This window comes from Panthera tigris, chromosome D4 (assembly GCF_018350195.1).
Source record: "Panthera tigris isolate Pti1 chromosome D4, P.tigris_Pti1_mat1.1, whole genome shotgun sequence".
NCBI classification, from domain to species: Eukaryota; Metazoa; Chordata; class Mammalia; order Carnivora; family Felidae; genus Panthera; species Panthera tigris.
In genome coordinates, this window is record NC_056672.1 from 73,606,855 (window position 1) to 73,625,140 (window position 18,286).

The following is an 18,286-nucleotide window of genomic DNA, read 5'->3' on the forward strand; positions in this document are numbered from 1 at the left end:
CTTGACAACTCAATTAATTGATAGCATTTATCACACCCCCCCTTGTGTTATCTTCACGTGATTGCATGGCACTGTCTGATGGCTCCCATGCAGGCCCTCTTACCTGCCCCAAGCTGCTGGGCATGTCTCCTGTCCACATTACAAATGCACGTGTGCCCAGAAAGCAGGACCATGTGCAACGTTCTTTGTCTTCCCTCCCGTGGCGGCAGACCCTCTTCCCTCAGTTTTGTACAGGGGTTTGTACACGGTAGGAGTTAAAGAAACTCATTTAAATTATTAATGGTTTGAGCCTCTATTGTGTCGCAGGCTCCATGCTGGGTGTGGGGACACAGAGGTGGATCTGACAATGACAACACCATGTGATGTGTGCTATGACTTGGGTGTGGGGCAGAGCTTAAGCTGTACTGGAAAGACAGAGAGGCCGTGAACAGGCAGCAAAGGGGGGGGGGGGGGGGGGCGGGGAGGGAAACTGGGAGGAAACAGCACAGACAAGGCCTTGAAGTAGCCCAGCTTGTCCAGAGCCTGGGTCCGGGCATCAGGAAGATTGGAGCTCTGGGGCACACCATGAAGTCAGGGAGACTGACAGGGGTCTGCTCAGAACCCCTTAAAGGCTAAGGTCGGGATCATTACGTTCAGCTGCAGAAGACAGGAATCGGACAACCTCGGTTCCAATCCCACCTCCACCACCTACCAGCTTGGTGACCTCAGGAAAGCTACTTCGTCTTTCGGAGTCTCAGCTTCTCACCTGTAAACGTTGATAGCAGGGCCTCCCATAAATGGTGACACCCAGCACAGTGCTGCACCTGGCTAGGGTGAGGCAGGTTCCAGGGCCACATGCTGGCATGCAGATTGGGCTCTGAGACCCCAAACAAGTCTCAGAAGTGGAGTTTTAGAATCAAGGGGCTGCCAGAAAACCCCTAACTAATCAAGGTACATAATATATTAAGGCAATACTTTAAAAATGTCAAAACTAATGCCAAAAAAAATCCACGATGAACAACATATCGAAAAATAGAAATGAGGACAGGATCCTCCTAGCACAAAGTGTGCAGCTCAAAAAACCATGAGCTGTGAGTGAACTGGGAGTTCTCAACCTTCCAGGGCTATGGTCTTCCGAAGTGGCCCCTCTCACGCGGAAGAATGCTCCCACATGCATCATCTGTGCCGTTTTGGGGGTGTCCCTGGGGCTCGTCCACGTGGCGGTTAAGAACGCCGGGTCAACTTGGGGGTGCAGGGGTGGCGGGTGGTTCCACGCGCCGGCCAGCTGTCTGCGGGTTCCCCAGCACCCGGCTAGGCCGCCCTCCTGGCAGCCGTGGGTGCTCTGCCCCCTGCAGGAAGCAGCGCACAGCACGCCGCTTCTTTTTCTTTCTTGCTTGGCTCCCCCCCTCCACCCTCCTCCCTTGCTTCGGCTTGGGACTTTTCCTAAAGTTTGCTGAAACCAGACACCTTGCTCCACCAAGCCCGCGTGCAGCCACGGTTTAAAAGGCCGCCTTCAGCGCCCCCTCCCCGCCCCCAGCGGAGACTTCAAAAGGCCCGGCGGGCGCCGCGGCCCCAGCACCTATGAGCCGCCCCCCGCGCCCGGAGCCCGCGCCGGAGTCCGAGGACGCAGAGCGGCCGAAGTTCGAGCGCAGGCGGACCGGGCCGGCGGCGCAGCCCCGCGCGCCCATGCCCCTCCCGGTGCCGCTGCGCTCCGAGCGCCCGCGCCCAGTTTAGGGAAGGGGACCCCGCACCCCCGCCCCCGCGCCCGCGCCCGGGGCTGCGGGGACCCATGAATACAAATGCCGTTAGGCGCCCGAGGAAGGACCGACCGTCCAGCCTCGCAGCTAGGGACCCAGTAAGTGCCCCGGGGCTCCTGGAGCTCTGGGGGTAGCGGTGTGTGTTCGTAAAGGTGCGCGCGTACGGGGAGGGGGGGTGCACGTGTGGGGAGTGAGTGCGTTCGTGCACGCTTGCGGTGGGCACTAGAGGAGAGCAGTGTGCAAGCGGGGGTGCGCGCGCATGTGCACTTGGGGTGTGTATGTGGGATGTGTGCACGTGAAGTTGTGTGAATCGTGTGTGCGGGTGTGTACGTTGGGGGGGGGGGTGGATCCCGGGAGGCTAGTGTGCATTTGTGTGCGTGTAAGTACCAGTGTGCATTCGTCTGCGTGTGTGGAGTCCGGGTAGCGTTCGAGTGCAATAACCCCAGGGTGTGTTTGTGTGAGCCCGGGGGGAGTGTGACTGGGCTTGCGTGTGAATGAGTGTGAGTTTGTGTCTGAGTTCGGGGTGAGTGTGGATGTGTGTGGGAGTGTGTGTGCGCACTGGTGAACAAGTGGTGGAAGTGGAGGTGGAGGGGGAGGTGGAGGGGGCTTCTCACGCCTGGGTTCGGACGGGGGTGGTGGTTGTGCGAATTTGCTGGGCTTTTGCGGCGGGTTCAAGGTGTGCAGTTGTGCGCTCCAGTGTGGGATCTCAGGAGTCTTTGGTCGCCTCCTGGGGGTGTGTGTCGGGGGCAGGGGTTGTTAAGCTCCCTTTTCTTACCGAACCGACAGGGAGGGGAAGAGGGTGACCAACATTGAACAAGCCCACCCACCAAGTAAGTGTCCAGGGAAGTCTGTTCTCCAGGGCGCTCTGAATCTGAGAAGAGGGGTGTGTATGTGTGTGTGGGTCTGTGGCAGGACACTGGTTGTCGCTGTTGTGGCAGTCTGGACACTGAGTGCTGGTCCCAGCTCTGTCCCTGAAACACCGGGTTCCTTTCAGCAGTAGTGTCTGTCCCCTTTCTCCCTCTATCTCCGCCCCCCCAGCTCGGAGGGACCTTCCCCCCACCCCCACCCCCACCCCCAGTCTCACAAGCCAGAAGTGCCACATCTCCGAACTGTGCCCGTCCTGCGGTGCAGCTTTGGCCATCTCTTTCCTCTTTGTGAATCTCAGTTTCCCCATTTTTCCTGGGGGAGGGGCGGAGGTGGGGGTGTCTCTGCGGGGCGGTCGTGGGCCGGCCGAGGCCGTGTACTCGGCTACGGCCGGCAGGGGGCAGCATGGGGCAGCAGAGGGCGGCTCGGCGCGGGGAGGAGAGAAGGTGGAGAGCCACCGCGGGCCGAGACTTTAAATCGCCTTCATTTCCCCCAAATCCTTCCTTTTCCTCTCCTCCCCCAGGCCGGCGGGGAGGCAGCTTCCACCGCCCTCCGCGCGCCCTCGTCCGGCCTCGCTCTGCCTCCGGGGACCGCCAGCAGCCCGCCTCCAAAAGTTTGATCATCTCTCTTTTTCCCCCTGCTTCTTCTTCCTTTTCGGTAGAAGCAGAAAAAGAGCGAGGCAGGGGCGAGCGCGGCGCCGGGACTCCTGGGACCATGGGCCTGGCGCGGGCGCCCGCGGGGCCCCGGCCGCGCTGCCTGCCTGCTCGGGCGCCCCTGGGCGCGGGGCTGCGCTGGGGGCGCGGGGGCCGCGCGCTCTGAGCCGGCCTGGCGCGGCGGGGCGGGGGGCTGGCGGCCCCATGGGGCGCGCCCACACTTGCCCCCCGGGCTCGGGAGCATGAAGTAGGGGCCCGCCATGGGAGCGGGATCGGCGCGGGGGGCCCGAGGCACAGCGGCGGCGGCGGCGGCGGCGCGCGGGGGGTGAGTATGAGCTCGGGGACGCCCCCTCCCCAGCTTCCTGCTGCCCCAGCCCGGGGGAGGGCTGGGGATCCCCGCCGCTCCGGACGCTTCCCCGGAACGTCGGCTTCCTGCCCCTTCCCGAGCCCCTATGAAGCGGGCCACCAAGGGTTAACGAGCGGGCTGCGCCCCCGGCCCGGCGAGGGTTGGCGAGCGCTGCCTGCCCTGCCCCGCTGGCCGGGCTCTGCGATAGCGTTGGGGCGGGGGCCGCGCTGGGGAGGGTCCGTGCAGAGCCAGCCCCGGGGTCGGGGTTCGGGGTGGGTGGTGGCGCCTGGAACGGCGAGTTGGGGGCGGAGGGGGGCTTTTTGGGTGCTCGGGGGAGGAAGGGTCTCCGTGTTGGGCTGTCTTCGTGTGTTCCGGTGGCGGTGTCTACAGGTCCCGGGCTTGTAAGTCAGTCTGTTCTTGTGAAACTATCCGCAAGCTTCTAGGTCTCCGGGTCTCGGCTTCTGCTCCCGTCTCAGCGTCTGTGTGGCTTTGCACGTCCCCTGCTTCTGGAAGTCTCCGCGTGTGTGTCACTATGTTTGGGTCTGTGCGCCTCCGTGTTTCCCTGCTTCTCTGGGGGTTGGGGGGAGGGTGTCTCGGTTCCTGTCACTTTGCGTGTGTGAGAGAGAAAAAGGGAGAGCCTGTATGTCAGAGTAGAAAGGGGCCCTGGAGATGAGCAAGTCATTTCAGAGAGGCAGAGACTGGGGGGGCCAGGGAGGGGCAGGGAATCTCCTGTGGCAGAGCTGGGACCCGGGGGCTGGTGGAGTAGTTGTAAAGAGTGAGCGTGTGCAAGAGCGAATCCCTGAGTGTGGGTGTGTGTGGGAGTGAGCGAGGATGGGAGCAGCCCTCAGGGCCCTAGGGACTGTGGCTCATGCTCACTGCCCAGAGAAGCACAGAACTTGTTCCCTTTCTGTCCTGCCCCAGGATCAGAGGACATTCCCAAGAGGCTGGTCAGGGCTGTTGCCGCCAGACCCCACCATGCCCCGCCCCCTCTGAGCTGGAATCAGGGGGATGATCCCCCCCCCCCCTTCTTTCCCATGTCTTGGAAAAAGCTGGCTGGCTGAGATTCCACCTCCCCCCACCCCACCCCACCACACACACACACACACACACACACAGCACCAGTAAGCACACTGCTGACTCATTTTCTCCAGAAGACCCTGTGCCAAGGCAGATGCCAGAGGTTGGGCAGAAAAGTGGTGCCAGGCGAGCACCCCATGGTGGGGCCCAAGCTTTGGGCAAATGGGCAGTCAAGTTGCTCAGAGGCCCAGCCTCTGCCTTGCCTCCCTCACCACAGGGTGCCCCAGATCCTGTGCCCTCTGGTTCTGGCATGCCCTCCAGCTTTGTTCTTCTTTGCCTCTCCCAGACCAGGCTCCATGACCCTATGGAGCACATCCCTGGCCCCGTCTCTCCTTCCCTTTCCTCCCTGTCCTTGGAACAGTCCCCTTCTTGGTGCTTGTGTGTCTTCTGCTGTTCCTCAAACCGTAGTTCAACAGCCATCAGCTCCCCTCGTAGTGCGCTGCACGGGGAGTGGGGGGGGGGGCTGCCCTCCCCATGTAACCCACTGTTTGTCTCTCTCGGAGCCCATTCTGCCTGCTACTTTGCTGGCATATTCTCCTTCCCCGTTTCTGGGTGCAGGGACCTGCTTGGTACCCTTACAACCCGGCCCGGTGCACTGACATGCCATATCGGTGATGCTGGAGGACTGACCGCCTCTGTGGGGGCAAAACACTCACAGACTCACACTAGTGGGTAGCAGGTTGCAGGGCAGAGGGAGCGCTGCAATCAGCCAGTGTGAGTCCTGACTGCCCTGTGAGCTCGGGCAAGCCCCTGGCCTCTGTGCTTCTCTTCTTTCTTACCCGCCCCACGGGCATCTTAATTCTCAGCTAGCAAGGTTTTGTGAGGATTAATGGGGGGCCATGCTTGTCAAGGGCTTAGAACAGCGCCTGGCATGTAATAAGTGCTCAATAAATGGCAGCTGTTATTTGTATCATTATTCACTTCACCTTGGATGGATGTGTGAGTCAACCGGAAAATTCTGGGCCGCCTCCTGTCCAGACAGATGACCTGTCTGTGTTCCCATGGAAGAGGTATCAGGTGTGAAGAGAGGAGCCTGGGTGTGGCTGTCTGGGCACGTGGGGCCTGGCCGGTCCACGGAGGCAGGTGGGACGGGTCCATCCCCCTTTGCTGTTCTGTGGTCCTCAGGCCAGCTTCCGGCCCAGCTGAGCCCACGAGAGCACAGCCAAGCCTGGAGTTCACAGGCTGCTTTCCTTGTGTGTGTTTTTAGTGCCCTCGGTCTCAGCTCTGAGCTCTTAGCGGATGTGCAAGTTGGTACGGGTCTGTAAGGTTCTGTGTGTTCCCAGGTAACAAGGATGGAGGCAACACCATGCAAACCAGCTGTAGGTTCTGGCAGCCTCGTGGTCCAGGAGTAGCCACATGTGGTGTGCTGGCAGAGGGCCTTTTCTGGGGGTAGGAACACCTGGGTTCCCTTCTTGGAGGGCTGTGTGGCCAGGCTGTGCCTCCAAGGTCAGGTTCCCTAACTCCCGGCTGCTGTTTCAGTTGCCTCCTACCCACTCTGGCCCCTGGGCCCTGGTCTTCCCGACATTCTGGAGCCCTGGGTTCACCGAGCCAAGGCCCACAAGTCAGTGGTGAAAACAGAAGTTGGGAAGAACAAAGCTCTGAGCCAGCACAGGCACGAAACATTATTAGCAGTAGCCTAAACAGCATTGGAACGGGAGCAAAAGAATCGGCAGGGCCTCCCTCCGGGAGCCAACTTTCCAAGCCTGGAGCTTACTTAGATGGCTTGTTGGCTTCCGAGGCTGCATCTCTGTTCCCGTTGGTAAAGTCTGGGACTCTGGTCTCTGGCAAGTAGGAAGTCCCTGTAAGTCTCCCATTTCTTCTCCATGAGAGACAAGTCAAGTGAGACGGACTGTCTGCTAAGCAGCGGGGTCGGATGATGTGGGTCACTGACATGCTGTGTGGTTTTAGACAAATCGCTTCCCCTCTCTGGGCCTCGGTTGCCCATCTTCACAATGAGGGGGAGGGACTAGAATCTGGCCTCTAGATGATCTCAGAGGACCTTCTCCCACTGTATTATTCCCACTCTTTGCTTTGGCAGTGTATGAGTCAAGTGCGCACAGAATCCAGGTCTGGGAGTGGGAGGTCAGCTGCATTTGTCAAGGTGACTGGATGGAGGGGCAAATACTTTCATAACAGGCCTTCAGGGTTGAACTTCTTGAATGGGAAACCATGGTGTTGGGAAGCTTAATTAAAGAACAGGTTCTGATCCCATCGCCCTTGTGAGTCTTCTCTCTCGTGACCTTCAGGGATTAAACATCTTTCCCCCACGTGTATTCTCAGTCTCTCCAAAGTGGTCACCTTGGCATAACCACAGCCATAAAAATTGACTAAGGGCATGTGTGGTTCTTGCACCTTGTCCCCTCCACCCAGCCTCTCCCTATCAGCTTGAGAAGCATCTTGAACGATACGGCGAGGGACTCCAGGAGTGAGGGCTCGTGCCTGGAAAGCTCTGGGAAGAGAGGGTGGGAGAAAATGGGGGCAGAAATGAGCTTGTCGGCACACTGGAAAGTGAGGGGCAGTGTCCTCTGAGGACTCATTCTCAGGAAAAATGAGTTCACTGGTCCCCTAAGTCTGGGGACTGCTGCTGGACAGAAAGCACGGTCAATGTCTTCATTGTGGGACGTCTCAGACCCTTTGGTATGCAGTTAGTTGTGCCCCGGGAGTCGGCAGGACTGGGATGCAGCTCTTCCCCAGGGGATCCGGCCCCAGTTTCCTGGAGTGTCTACCTAGTCAAGTGGGAAACAATACTGAAGAATTATGACCCCAGAGCCTTCCCAGGTGGCCTTGAAGAGGTACCTGCCCTCCCTGAGCCTCCGTTTGTGTCACGTCAAACAAAGCCTCCTGTCATTTCTTTTCAGGCCCGACGAGGCTGCCATTGGCTTCAAGCGGGCAGGTCGTGTCGGCAGGGCCAGCCTCTGCCCTTCTTCCAGATGATGTCAGGGCAGCTAGGCACTCTGACCTTTAGTCATGGCTAGCGGTGAGCTGGAGGCGGGGTCCGAGGTGGACTGGCCCCGTGAGAAAGGCATTTTCACAGCAATGGCAGCAGATTGGAGAAGATGAGGGGGAACGGAAGATTATCCAGGACCGACCCTGGAAGAAGGCAGAGGTGGGGAGGGCCTTTGGGGGGGATGCTTTTAAAGCCCAGAGTCCTGGAATACCAGGTACTATGTATTCCTTCTACAAAGATACGCTGAACGTTTATGACGTGCTTACCAGGTGCTGGGAATACGAAAGTGAACAAGACAGATGTGGTTCCTACCCTTCGGGGGCTTTTTCTGGAAAGGGAAGCAGGAAAATAGGCAATTAGCACACGTGGGATACCTGCTGTGGTGAGGTGCGTGCACCGGGCTGTGGGAGGTGAGGCCCAAGCTGGAATCGAATGCCTGTGTGGGAACTGGCCAGGCTAAAGAGCGGCGTCGGGAGTGTTTGGTAGGGCATGCGAAAGGCCCAGAGGCTGGAGAAGCCTTTCAAGGGACCACCGTCAGCATCTGAGGGCTACCGCAGCCAGCTTGCTTTACGCTGCAACTCACTGAAGACCCAAGCCAGCCTGGCTTATGGAAAGGGAGTTATTACCTCTGATATCGAGAGATCTGAAGCAAAAGCAGCGACAGGCTTGGCTACTTCAGCATCTCAAGTGTCATGAAACGTCTCCTATTTTTCCATTCTGTCATCCTCAAATGCTCACGGAGCTTGTTAAGCTCATGTGCCCAAAATGGCTGCAGCAGCACATCCCCACTCGATAATGTACAGAGGCTAGAAGGAACCCTCTCTGTCCCTTTGCAACACTTTTCCAGGGGCCCTAAGAGGCATCCCTCACATCTTACTGGCCACGTTTGGGTCACGTATGCGTGCCTAAACCGGTCACTGGCATGGCAGAAGAAATTCCCAAGATTGGCTTAGACTTACCCGGATTCATCCAGTACCCTCTGAAGTCCGTGCCTCCCTGAACAAGAAGGGAAGGGTAGGTGACCGCCAGTGTCCTTCACAGTGCCAGTCAGGATTACTATTGATCATAATTGCAATCAAATTGGAGCAATTGTTATTAAATCGGAGGGTGTAAACTTGTTTTCCAAGGAGCTCCTGGGAGCTGGGAAGAACGTGGGGCTCCAGACATCAGTTCCGGCAGATGGGTTTCCTGGATTACGTGGTTCCCCAGAAACACAGCATCCCAGCTTTCCTCTTGGAAACGGATCCCGGGCCTGTGCATCCCAGCCTTAGCCCTCAGCACCCGCCTGTCTCGGCTCTCTCTGCCTGCATCCCGGCCGGGCGTCTTTGGCCACGTGCTGCCCTCCCCTTGGCCTGTTCAGGGATCAGATGCCCCGGGTGGCTTCGGGTGTCGCCGGTGGCTGCTCCCACAGGAAGGTGAAATCGGATCACTGCCTCTGCCCATCTTGGCAGGAACCACCGAGCAGAGCATTAACCCTTCTGGGCCCCAGACTTCAGGGGCAGCAATGACTGTCTAAGGAGCACTTCTGTGGCTGGCACCAGGCCGAGCCCTTGACATGCATGAGCTCACTTAATCCTCATGCCTGGCCTGCACCATCGGGAATGTCGGCCGTGTTGCACAGCAGGAGGCGGGCTCAGGGAGGCTGAGTGACTCATCCAGGGTCACACAGCTGGTAAGCAACCGGGCCAGGTTTGCACCTGGGTCTGCCTGACTCTCCGCTGTGTCCTCTGTCCCTCTGTTTTCTCTCCCCGCCTTTTTCCTTCGGCATGAAGCCAGGTAGGCAGCTTCCTTAGCACGCATTGTTCCTGGTTCAGGGGTCTTCTCCTCCTCCACCTTGCGTCTAGAGAGGAGTTCTCATCTCTTTTGTCCTTTGAGATGTCAGTCATCCAAGCGCATCAATTCTGTCTTCCCACTGAACTTTCAGTCCTGGTTCTGCTGCCCAGTGGGCCTCAAGATCCTGAGGCCACAGTACAGATGGGGAGACTGAGCCCCAGAGATGGGGAGGGGCGGGCCCCTGGCAGCCCGGTGAGTCAGCGGCAGATTTGAAGCTGGGCCCTGGGTCTCCTGACGCCCAGGGCAGGGCTTCCTGCCCACTCTTTCCTGCCCTGTGACCTTGGTTTATCGATCTGTAAAAAGCCAGGTTGTATTTGGGCTGCGTAGGCAGGACCGGCCCGCAGGGGTTGCGCCTGGAAACCCGGGAGCGTGGGCTACACAGTGGGGTCCTAGAGCCTGTATCTTGCCTCCACCTTCCATGGGCGAGACAGGGGGACACTGGGCCTGGGTGGTTCCCTCCCATCTCTCCAGCCGGATCCGGGCCTGAGGGTGGAAGCTGATGCCGCATCTGCTTGTGTCTTCCGGTCTCTAGGGGGTTTCTCTTCACCTGGATCTTAGTGTCATTTGTCTGTCACCTGGCCTCCACCCAAGGAGCTCCTGAAGGTAATCCTCTCTTCTCTTTGTCCAGGGGGAGACAAGGGAGGGCAGAAGGGACCTGAGAACGCAGGGCTAGGAGACGGCTAGGCCCCTCCCTGGAACTCACTGCCTCAGTTTTCCCATCAGTAAAATGGAGCCCATCGTTGGCAAATTCTCTCCGGACTTGAAAGAATCACATTTAGGGTTTTGTAGGGGGCAGGAAGGACTCAGTGCAGAAATGTGGAAAGCTGACCCTTTCTTTCCTACCCAAGGGTTGGGGGGGCGGGGAACGGGCAGAATTGGAATAAATCATGTTGGTTCAGTCAGCCTCAGTCGTCCTGATTTGTCCAGTGGTTGTACCAAGAACTGCTGAGAGGAGGCACGAAGGCCACAACTTCCTGCCCTTCCCGTGAGATCCTGCTCTTCCCTGCCATCCCTGAGGAGCCGGCCAGGGGGCCAGAGCGGCCGTGGGCAGGCTGCACAGCTGCCTGTGGAGACTGAAACCTCTCCCACATCTGTTTGTCAAACAGCCACGACACCTCCTAAAATAGCGGCCCTTCCCCTCCTCCACGCCCGCCTGTGTGCCGGGACAGGCAGCCGGGCACTCTCAGAGCCCCTGTGGCCTGACCTGGCCGCCGGCAGGGATTGGGTCCCCGGGAGGGGAGGGCCGTGCCCGGAAGAGGCTTCTGCTGCCCGGCAACATTTTGTGCAAATGTCATATTTTCCGAGCTTGCTGTTTCCCCCACAAAGTAGGTGAACAGCTGTCCAGAGTCCTGAGTCAGGCGATGGGGGGCGGGGGGTGTTGGGGAGAGGCCGGAGCTATGTGGAGCCAGGTTTATGTAATAAAGGGATCTTGCTGTGGCCAGCTGGCTGGGTCCTTCCAGCATGGCGTTGGGCTGTATTCATTCTCCTGTCCCCTAGCGCCTCGCCCCTGGGTCCTGGATGTGCCTCCACCCCACGTTCTCACTTGCCTGAGGGGCTCTAGCTCAGTATAACATTGTGTTAAGAACAGAGACCCTGGAGCCAGGTGGCCTGGGTTCAGATTCCAGCTGTGCCTTTTATTATAGGCTGTGTGACCTTGGGCTAGTTATTATAGCGAACTTTTCTGAACTTCGTCTGTGAAGGGGGGATAATAAACAGTATCTTCATCATAGATGATTGAGAGGCTCAAGAGAGATAGTACATGTAAAGCACTTGGCTCATAGTAAGTGCTCAACAAATCCTGGCATTTATTATTGTTGTTGATTATATCATTTACCTGAAAACTTGGCTAAGAACAGTCCTTCTCTATCCCCTGTGGAGCCCGCAGTGGTCAGTCTTCCCTAAGATGACCACCTCTGCCAGATCCAGGTGTCAGAGTTCGGGGCTTTGCCCTTGACCTACAGACAGTCTGCAGGGGTGGCCTGGAGACTAGCCAGTGTCGGTTTTGAAAGGACGCTAAGGGAAAGCTCATTGGTATCTCCTGGCCTGGCCAACTGTCATTTCCCCTGGGAGAGCGCAAGCAGCCATAAGCTGCGGTGTTTGAGGACATGTTGTGCAGGCCTGGGGTCCTCCAGGGGCTGCCAAGATGGGACAAGGGGCGGGGGGGGGGGGTGGCTTCCTGCCCTCACCTCTTCCCTAGCAAACACCTGCTTGCTTTTCAGCTGTTTGTAGTGAGTAATATTTTGTGATAATAAGAGCGTTTCAGTGATTAAAAGGTGTGAAATACACTACTACCAAGAGAATTTTTGAGCAGTGGTTTATTTCAGATTAGGGTCTGAGGGTAGACGGAGGTGGGAGAGAGGGGGAATTTGCAGTGAAGTGAAGGCCCGCAGGTCCTACGGACGAATAAGGGTCTTCAAGTCAAGCCAACCCGAAGAAGCAGCCTACCCCTCTAGAGTTCTGAGAACATCGTTAGCATGTCATGGCCGCTTCCAGGTGTGGTTTCCCTTGTCTTACAGGCAGGGAAACTGAGGCCCAGGGGTCAGGAAGAGACTTGCCCAGAGGTGTCTGGTGCAGGCCGTGTGCGAGGATTGGCGAAGAAGACCAAGAACCCTATGATGCGGGCGTTCTCCTCTGCCTCGTTTTACAGCGGAGGGAACTGAGGCCCAGAGTCCAGACTCACAGGTGGCTTTGTCTGGCTCCAAAGCCCGGCCTTCTGACCCCAGCCCATCTATTTGTCCCTCCGTCCATCCGTCCATCCACGTCATAGTTGTTAGCTCAGGACTAGGGGCCGAGCTCTGCATTCAGCCTGATGGGCACCCCCTGGACCACACTCGGGGTTTAGGTTGCTGAGCTTGGGGGGCGGGGGTGGGGGAGGGGAGCTGAGCACCCGAGCCAGACCCCAGCTCCAGAGGCAGCCTCTCCTTTCTGGGTCGGGGCTCCGGAGCCGGCTTCTGCAGACGCTCGCAGCACAGCCAGTTGAGGGAGGTCGAGTGACCCGGCAAGAGGCAAGGTCAGGAAGCCTTTCCATAAACACCCTGGACGCCCTCCTTTTGCTCTGGCCAGCCCCACCGATGTAATTACTGGGCGGATGTGACCTGGCCAGGCCACAGTAGATGTCCAAACGCTTGGCCAGAGGACAGAGCTTGCAGGGACGCCTTGATTGCTTCCTCTGCTCTGTCCAAAGCCGCACAGGGAGGAGGGGAGTCATTGGAAATATCCTCTTCCCCCCGTGCAGATAGCGGCTCCCCCCACCCTGCTCTGGCCAGAGAGAGACCTAGGGGGCCTCCCCAGGGGGCTGGGGAGGTTCCTAAAGGTGGTGAGACCAGTCAGGCCCACTGGACATCCTTACCAAACTCCTGTGACACATCCATTCCTTTCACCCTGCTCCCTCACTCAGGGGACTGCTTCTTGGAGGAGATGCCTTTTGAGGCAGAGAGAAGGGGAAGCTTGTCACGTTCGGCAGTCTCGAATACTGTTAGTGCTAGCATTTGGCGAAGATCATTATTTTCGGTACGAATAGCTATCATTTGAAAGTGCTTATGTTGTGCCAGGCTCTTGCTTTCAAGTGTATCCTCACAATAGCCTTCTGCGTTTGACTCTATTATCCCATTTAACAGGCGAGAAAACTGAGGCAGTAAGTCACAAGTGAATTCAGGAAGTTTGGCTCCATGGTCTGTGTCTTTTTTTTTTTTAATGTTTTATTTATTTTTGAGAGAAAGAGAGAGATAGACAGACAGACAGAGAGACAGAATATGAGTGGGGGAGGGGCAGAGAGAGACAGAGACAGAATCCGAAGCGGGCTCCAGGCCCCGAGCTGTCAGCACAGAGCCGGACGTGGGGCTTGAACTTGGGAACCGTGAGATGGTGACCTGAGCCGATGTCAGACGCTTAACCAACCGAGCCGCGCTGGTGCCCGGGGTCTGTGTCTTAAACTAATATATGCAGCATCGTCCAGCCAGATAGGGAACGGGTTCCGGCTGTGTACTCCCAGCCGTAGGCACGGGCCACAGTGTAGCAATGGGTGACCTGTCCTCACTGTGTCTGTGCGCCTGTAGGGGTCTGGGGCTGGAGCAGGCTCTGACCGTGCCCTCTCCTGCCTCTGCCCCCCCACCCCCACCCCGCAGATGTGGACGTCCTCCAGCGGCTCGGCCTCAGCTGGACAAAGGCAGGGGGTGGCCGGAGCCCCCCGCCCCCAGGGGTCATTCCATTCCAATCAGGCTTCATCTTCACGCAGCGGACCCGGCTCCAGACTCCCACAGCCGCCGTCATTCCCGCCTCCCTGGGCACAGAGCTGGCTCTGGTGCTGAGCCTCTGCTCCCACCGGGTGAACCATGCCTTCCTCTTCGCCGTCCGCAGCCGGAAACACAAGCTGCAGCTGGGCCTGCAGTTTCTCCCCGGCAAGACGGTCCTCCACCTGGGGCCCCGGCGCTCGGTGGCCTTTGACCTCGACGTGCATGACGGGCGCTGGCATCACCTAGCTCTGGAGCTCCGCGGCCGCACCGTCACCCTGGTGACGGCCTGCGGGCAGCACCGGGTGCCTGTCCCGCTGCCTTTCCACAAGGACCCAGCACTCGACCCCGAGGGCTCCTTCCTCTTTGGGAAGATGAACCCACACGCGGTCCAGTTTGAAGGTGCCCTGTGCCAGTTCAGTATCTACCCTGTGACGCAGGTCGCTCGCAATTACTGTACCCACCTGAGAAAGCAGTGTGGACAGGCCGACACATACCGGCCCCAGCTGGGACCCCTCCTTCCCCGAGACCCTGGCACAACCTTCAGCTTCCAGACCGACCTTGCCCTGCGAGGCCTGGAGAACCTGACCACTGCCGCACCAGCCCTGGGGTTGCGGCCAGCAAGCAGGGATCCCAGGGGGACTGTGGTGCCTGCCACACCCACCAAGCCCCTAAGGACTAGCATCACAGACCCTCACCAGCGTGCTGCAGCCAGGGGCCCAGCACGGACCCCGCTGCCACCTGCCAAGCTGTCAGCCAGTGAAGTGCTTCCTCCCGTGCCCCCAGCCTCTCGTGCCGCCTCCGCCACACCTGTCCAGCCATTGCAGAAGAGCACGGCCACCGGGAGCCCCAGACATCATCCCGCTAGGCCTTCAGCCACTCCTCCTTCCACAGGCCCTGTCAAAAACCCCCGCCCCACGCAGAAGGCAGCTCGGCCTTCCTTCACAAAGTCAGCCCCCCCCACCAAGAAGCCTGTGCCATCCACTTCCCACCCACTTCCTGCCAAAGCCTCCCGACCCTCCGTGAGGCCGATGCAGAGGACCCCTGTAACGCCCAGACCTCCGCTACCCGGCGCTCGGCCCCTACTTCTGGCCACTGGATCCTCCAAAATGCCTTTCTCCCCAGTGGGCCAGAATGAGGCCAAGATGAGCCGTCATGCCAGTGAGCCAGTCACTGCCCACACCAGCACCCTCAGACCGCCTCAACCCACTGTTCTGTCCGTGTCACCTGTCCCCCGTCCTGACTCTACCGGGACCACTCCACCACCAGCCACATCGTTGCCGCCCACCCTTGCTCCTGGCTCAGGCCCCACCAGAACCAAGAAACCCTCTGGATCAGAAGCCACAAGGAAAGCCAGGCCCAAGAGCAACCCCCGGAAGCCCGTCCCCCTCAGACCTGGGAAGGCAGCCAGGGATGTCCCGTTGAATGATCCGACAACCCGGCCCAGCCCCAGACAGTCCCGGCCCAGCCGGCCGACCACCTCGGCCCCGGCATTTGCCCCAGCGCGATTCCTGTCCTCCAGTACCTGGCCTACAAGTCACAGCTATTCGTTCTTCCACCTGGCGGGACCCACGCCTTTCCCGTTGCTGATGGGACCTCCAGGGCCCAAGGGAGACTGCGGTTTGCCGGTAAGACTGGGAGGGGTGTGCATGTTGTTCGGAGCTCAAGTGGGTGGCAGGGGGCGGTTAGGGCGAGTGGCTACTCCCGGCAAGGGCTGACCAGGAGAAGCAACGTCGAGCCGGGAGGTGGTCATCGGCGGACTCTCAACTCGAACGCGAGTCCCCTGCTTGTCTACCTCTGCTGTGCTCCTGATTGATTACACATCCTGCTGTGATTCATGATCCACCGGGGCAGACTTGGGTTTGGTGGCCACCACCAGGTAAAGAGCCCCCCTGGGCTTTGCTTGGCTCAGGCCCCAGGTCATTCTTTGCTAACCCAGCTGTCAAGGTCAAATGGCTTAAGGAAAACCACTAACCGACTAGCCCCCAGGTCACACGCTCTCCGAAGTTCAGCTGTCCCGACTCCTAGAGCAGAGCTCCTCCAGCCCACCAGCTTGTCTGGGCGTTTTGGACAAAGGTCGCACACGGGTAGTCCTGAACGTGTTTTGTTTGGCACTTGCAGCATTGTTTAAAAATATTTAACGAGTTACTAACATTTTAAAAATGTGAGAGATTTCTTATAAAAGACCTGACGACTGGCTTCTCCTGGAAGGGGGAGAGACGCAGTGACCCATGGGCTGTGGCTCCGTGAGAGCTGCCCCTTTCGATAGGACAGGCCTGCTCCTGTGTGCCCCCGTCCCCACGTCTCCCGATCAGGTCTTCCAACCCAGTCCTTTCCCCTGTTTCTTTCACCTGCCTGGATCCTATAGATGCTGGATTTGTGGCCCCTGTAGGCGAGTTTGGGGTGGGAAGGGGGAGGGTGGGCCTGAACAGTCAAGGAAAGGAGAAAGAACATTCCACGTGCAGGAGATGTTCTCAGGGTCGATGCCTGCAGCATGCCTGGGACTGTCTCCAGGGGCAACGACCTTTCTGCAGCTGGAGGCCAATTCCTCTGGGCGGGGAATGGTGGGATGGAGTTTCCAGAAAGCTCAGGCCTCAGCTCTGTTCTCCTGCCTTGGAGATGACCACTGTGTGGTTTCCTCCTTCCTAAGGCCGGGTTTCCCACCAGGCTCTAGTGTTTGAGGTTAGGCTCCCTACAATGTGGAGACAGTGGCAGATGCTGGGAATTCCCAGGCCTTACAAACACACTTAATGAGTTTTAATAATGATTAGGAATAATATTTATTCAGCCTGTCTCCAAGGGGACTGAGAGCGCGATTTTATTATAACCATATTGTAGAACTTATGGAAATTGTATGCATTGCTTTGCAATTATGTCAACGCTCTGCTTAAGTCCTGTGCTCTGAAATTGTCAGGGCAGGAAGTTGGGAGCCAAGAAAAGAAGGGGGGACCCCTTTTCAGCCCTTCGGGCTGCTCAGCCTGACTCAGGCACCAGGTGCCTTTGAGGCCTGATAGTTCAGCTTCCCAAGCTGTGGGGGTGCTCGGTTCACTGGCCACGAGGTCAAACGGGGGTGAATTGTCCCCCTCTGAGAGAGGGTGTGAGGCTCAGGGTCTCCACTCCATCCAGTGGAGAAGGCCAACCCTGTCTCCAAGGCCATGTGTGGTATAGAGAAAGGACAGCCGTGTCCAAGCCTACACTGGAGCAGGGAATAGTTTTTTAGGGTGCAGAATCTGCATACATTCCCCCGGGGTTTGGTGATGTGGATCCGCAGGGGTGAGGCCTCACTCCAGATCTCCTGGAGCTTCCCCGCGATCAAAGAATGTGTGTCCTGAGTGTCCACACTGAGACTCTAAGGCTTAGGGCCAGGAGGCTGGGGGGCTTCAAAGATATGTCAGGCCCTGTCCTTGGCCTCAAAGGAAGATCTCACTGTCTGAACAAATCTTCTGTTTCTATACTCACCAAATGTGTGAGTTACGTGAGTGGCATCTTCCTTTAGGACCTCCTAGGAACTGGTTCAGGAGGGCGGGACGTGTATGCGAATCCCTGCTCGCCTCCTGCCGCGCCCTATCCCCGAATCCCACCCTTCCTCCGCTTGGAACCTAGCCTCACCCCAATAGGAGCCACGAAGCTTCGAGAAGCTTTGTCCAGCCCCCTGTGCGGCAGGTGGCAAACCGGTCATTTATATGTCACCGGATACCAGCATTATATAACTGAAGGGGCATCTTTGAGCAGCAGTGGTAACAACTTCTTTTCCTGTCCTCTCTTGTCTGCCTCCAACCCCCATATACATTCAGAAGCTGTGCTGCCCTGGGCAGGGGGCTTAATTGTCCCCATACTGGGGACATGCAGACCTGGGTTCAAATTCTGACTCCGCCCCTTACTAGCTCTGATCCACACTAAGTCTTGATTTCCGCAGCACGTAGGTTAAGAATAGCTCCCATCTCCTGTGAGGAAGCAAGTTGGGTGATCTCCAAGGCCCCTTGGAGATCTGTTTTTGCTGGGTGACTTTGGGGAACTTCTCTCCTCTCCCTAGGGCTGTCTCCCCTCCATGACAGCTTCGGAAGAGCTCCCTTCTTAGAAATAAGTGGCTGTGGGAACTTCAAGGGCCAGAGAGGGGTGGCCGGGTCTGCCTGGTTCTGCGTGGTTCTGGAGGGGCATGAGCCACACTGGTGGAGGCGGAGACTGCTCTGGGCCCCGGGCCTGCCAGCAGTTGTAGCCACTGAGTGAGGGAGCTCTGTGGGAGCCCCAGCAGCGGGGGGAGCATGGAAAAGCTGAGCTGGACTCCGGGTGAGTAGGGGCGGGGAGGCTGCGGTTCACAGAGACTGCACAGAAGCTGCACAGAAGCCCCACGCCTGGGAGGAGGCGAGTCAAGGCCTTATTTATTCATGATCAGGCTGCTGGCATTTGCACTGGCTTGCACTTTTTTGCAAGCGTCACCTCAGGGAGACCCGGATGAGGGCCTGGCCCGCAGCAGATGCTCCATGACTATCTGTAAAATGAAGGGATGTGATCTCTATGGGAAAAAAAGGTTGTCCCGACTCCCAGGCCGGGCTCCTTGAAGTTACACAGATCTCTGCTGCTGGTGGGTCAGGAGGCCACAT

The 18,286-nt window shown here is 58.3% G+C and overlaps 1 protein-coding gene across 1 annotated transcript in view; it reads left to right on the forward strand.

Annotated features, from left to right (window-relative positions):
• Positions 1–1,778: 1,778 nt before the first annotated feature.
• Positions 1,779–18,286, forward strand: part of COL27A1 (collagen type XXVII alpha 1 chain) — a 140,205-nt gene continuing 123,697 nt past the window's right edge. Inside the window, exons 1-3 of the mRNA XM_042963692.1 lie at positions 1,779–1,834; positions 9,989–10,059; positions 13,581–15,313. Of these exons, the coding sequence (XP_042819626.1) occupies positions 1,779–1,834; positions 9,989–10,059; positions 13,581–15,313 (1,860 nt within the window). The remainder of the gene's footprint in view (positions 1,835–9,988; positions 10,060–13,580; positions 15,314–18,286) is intronic.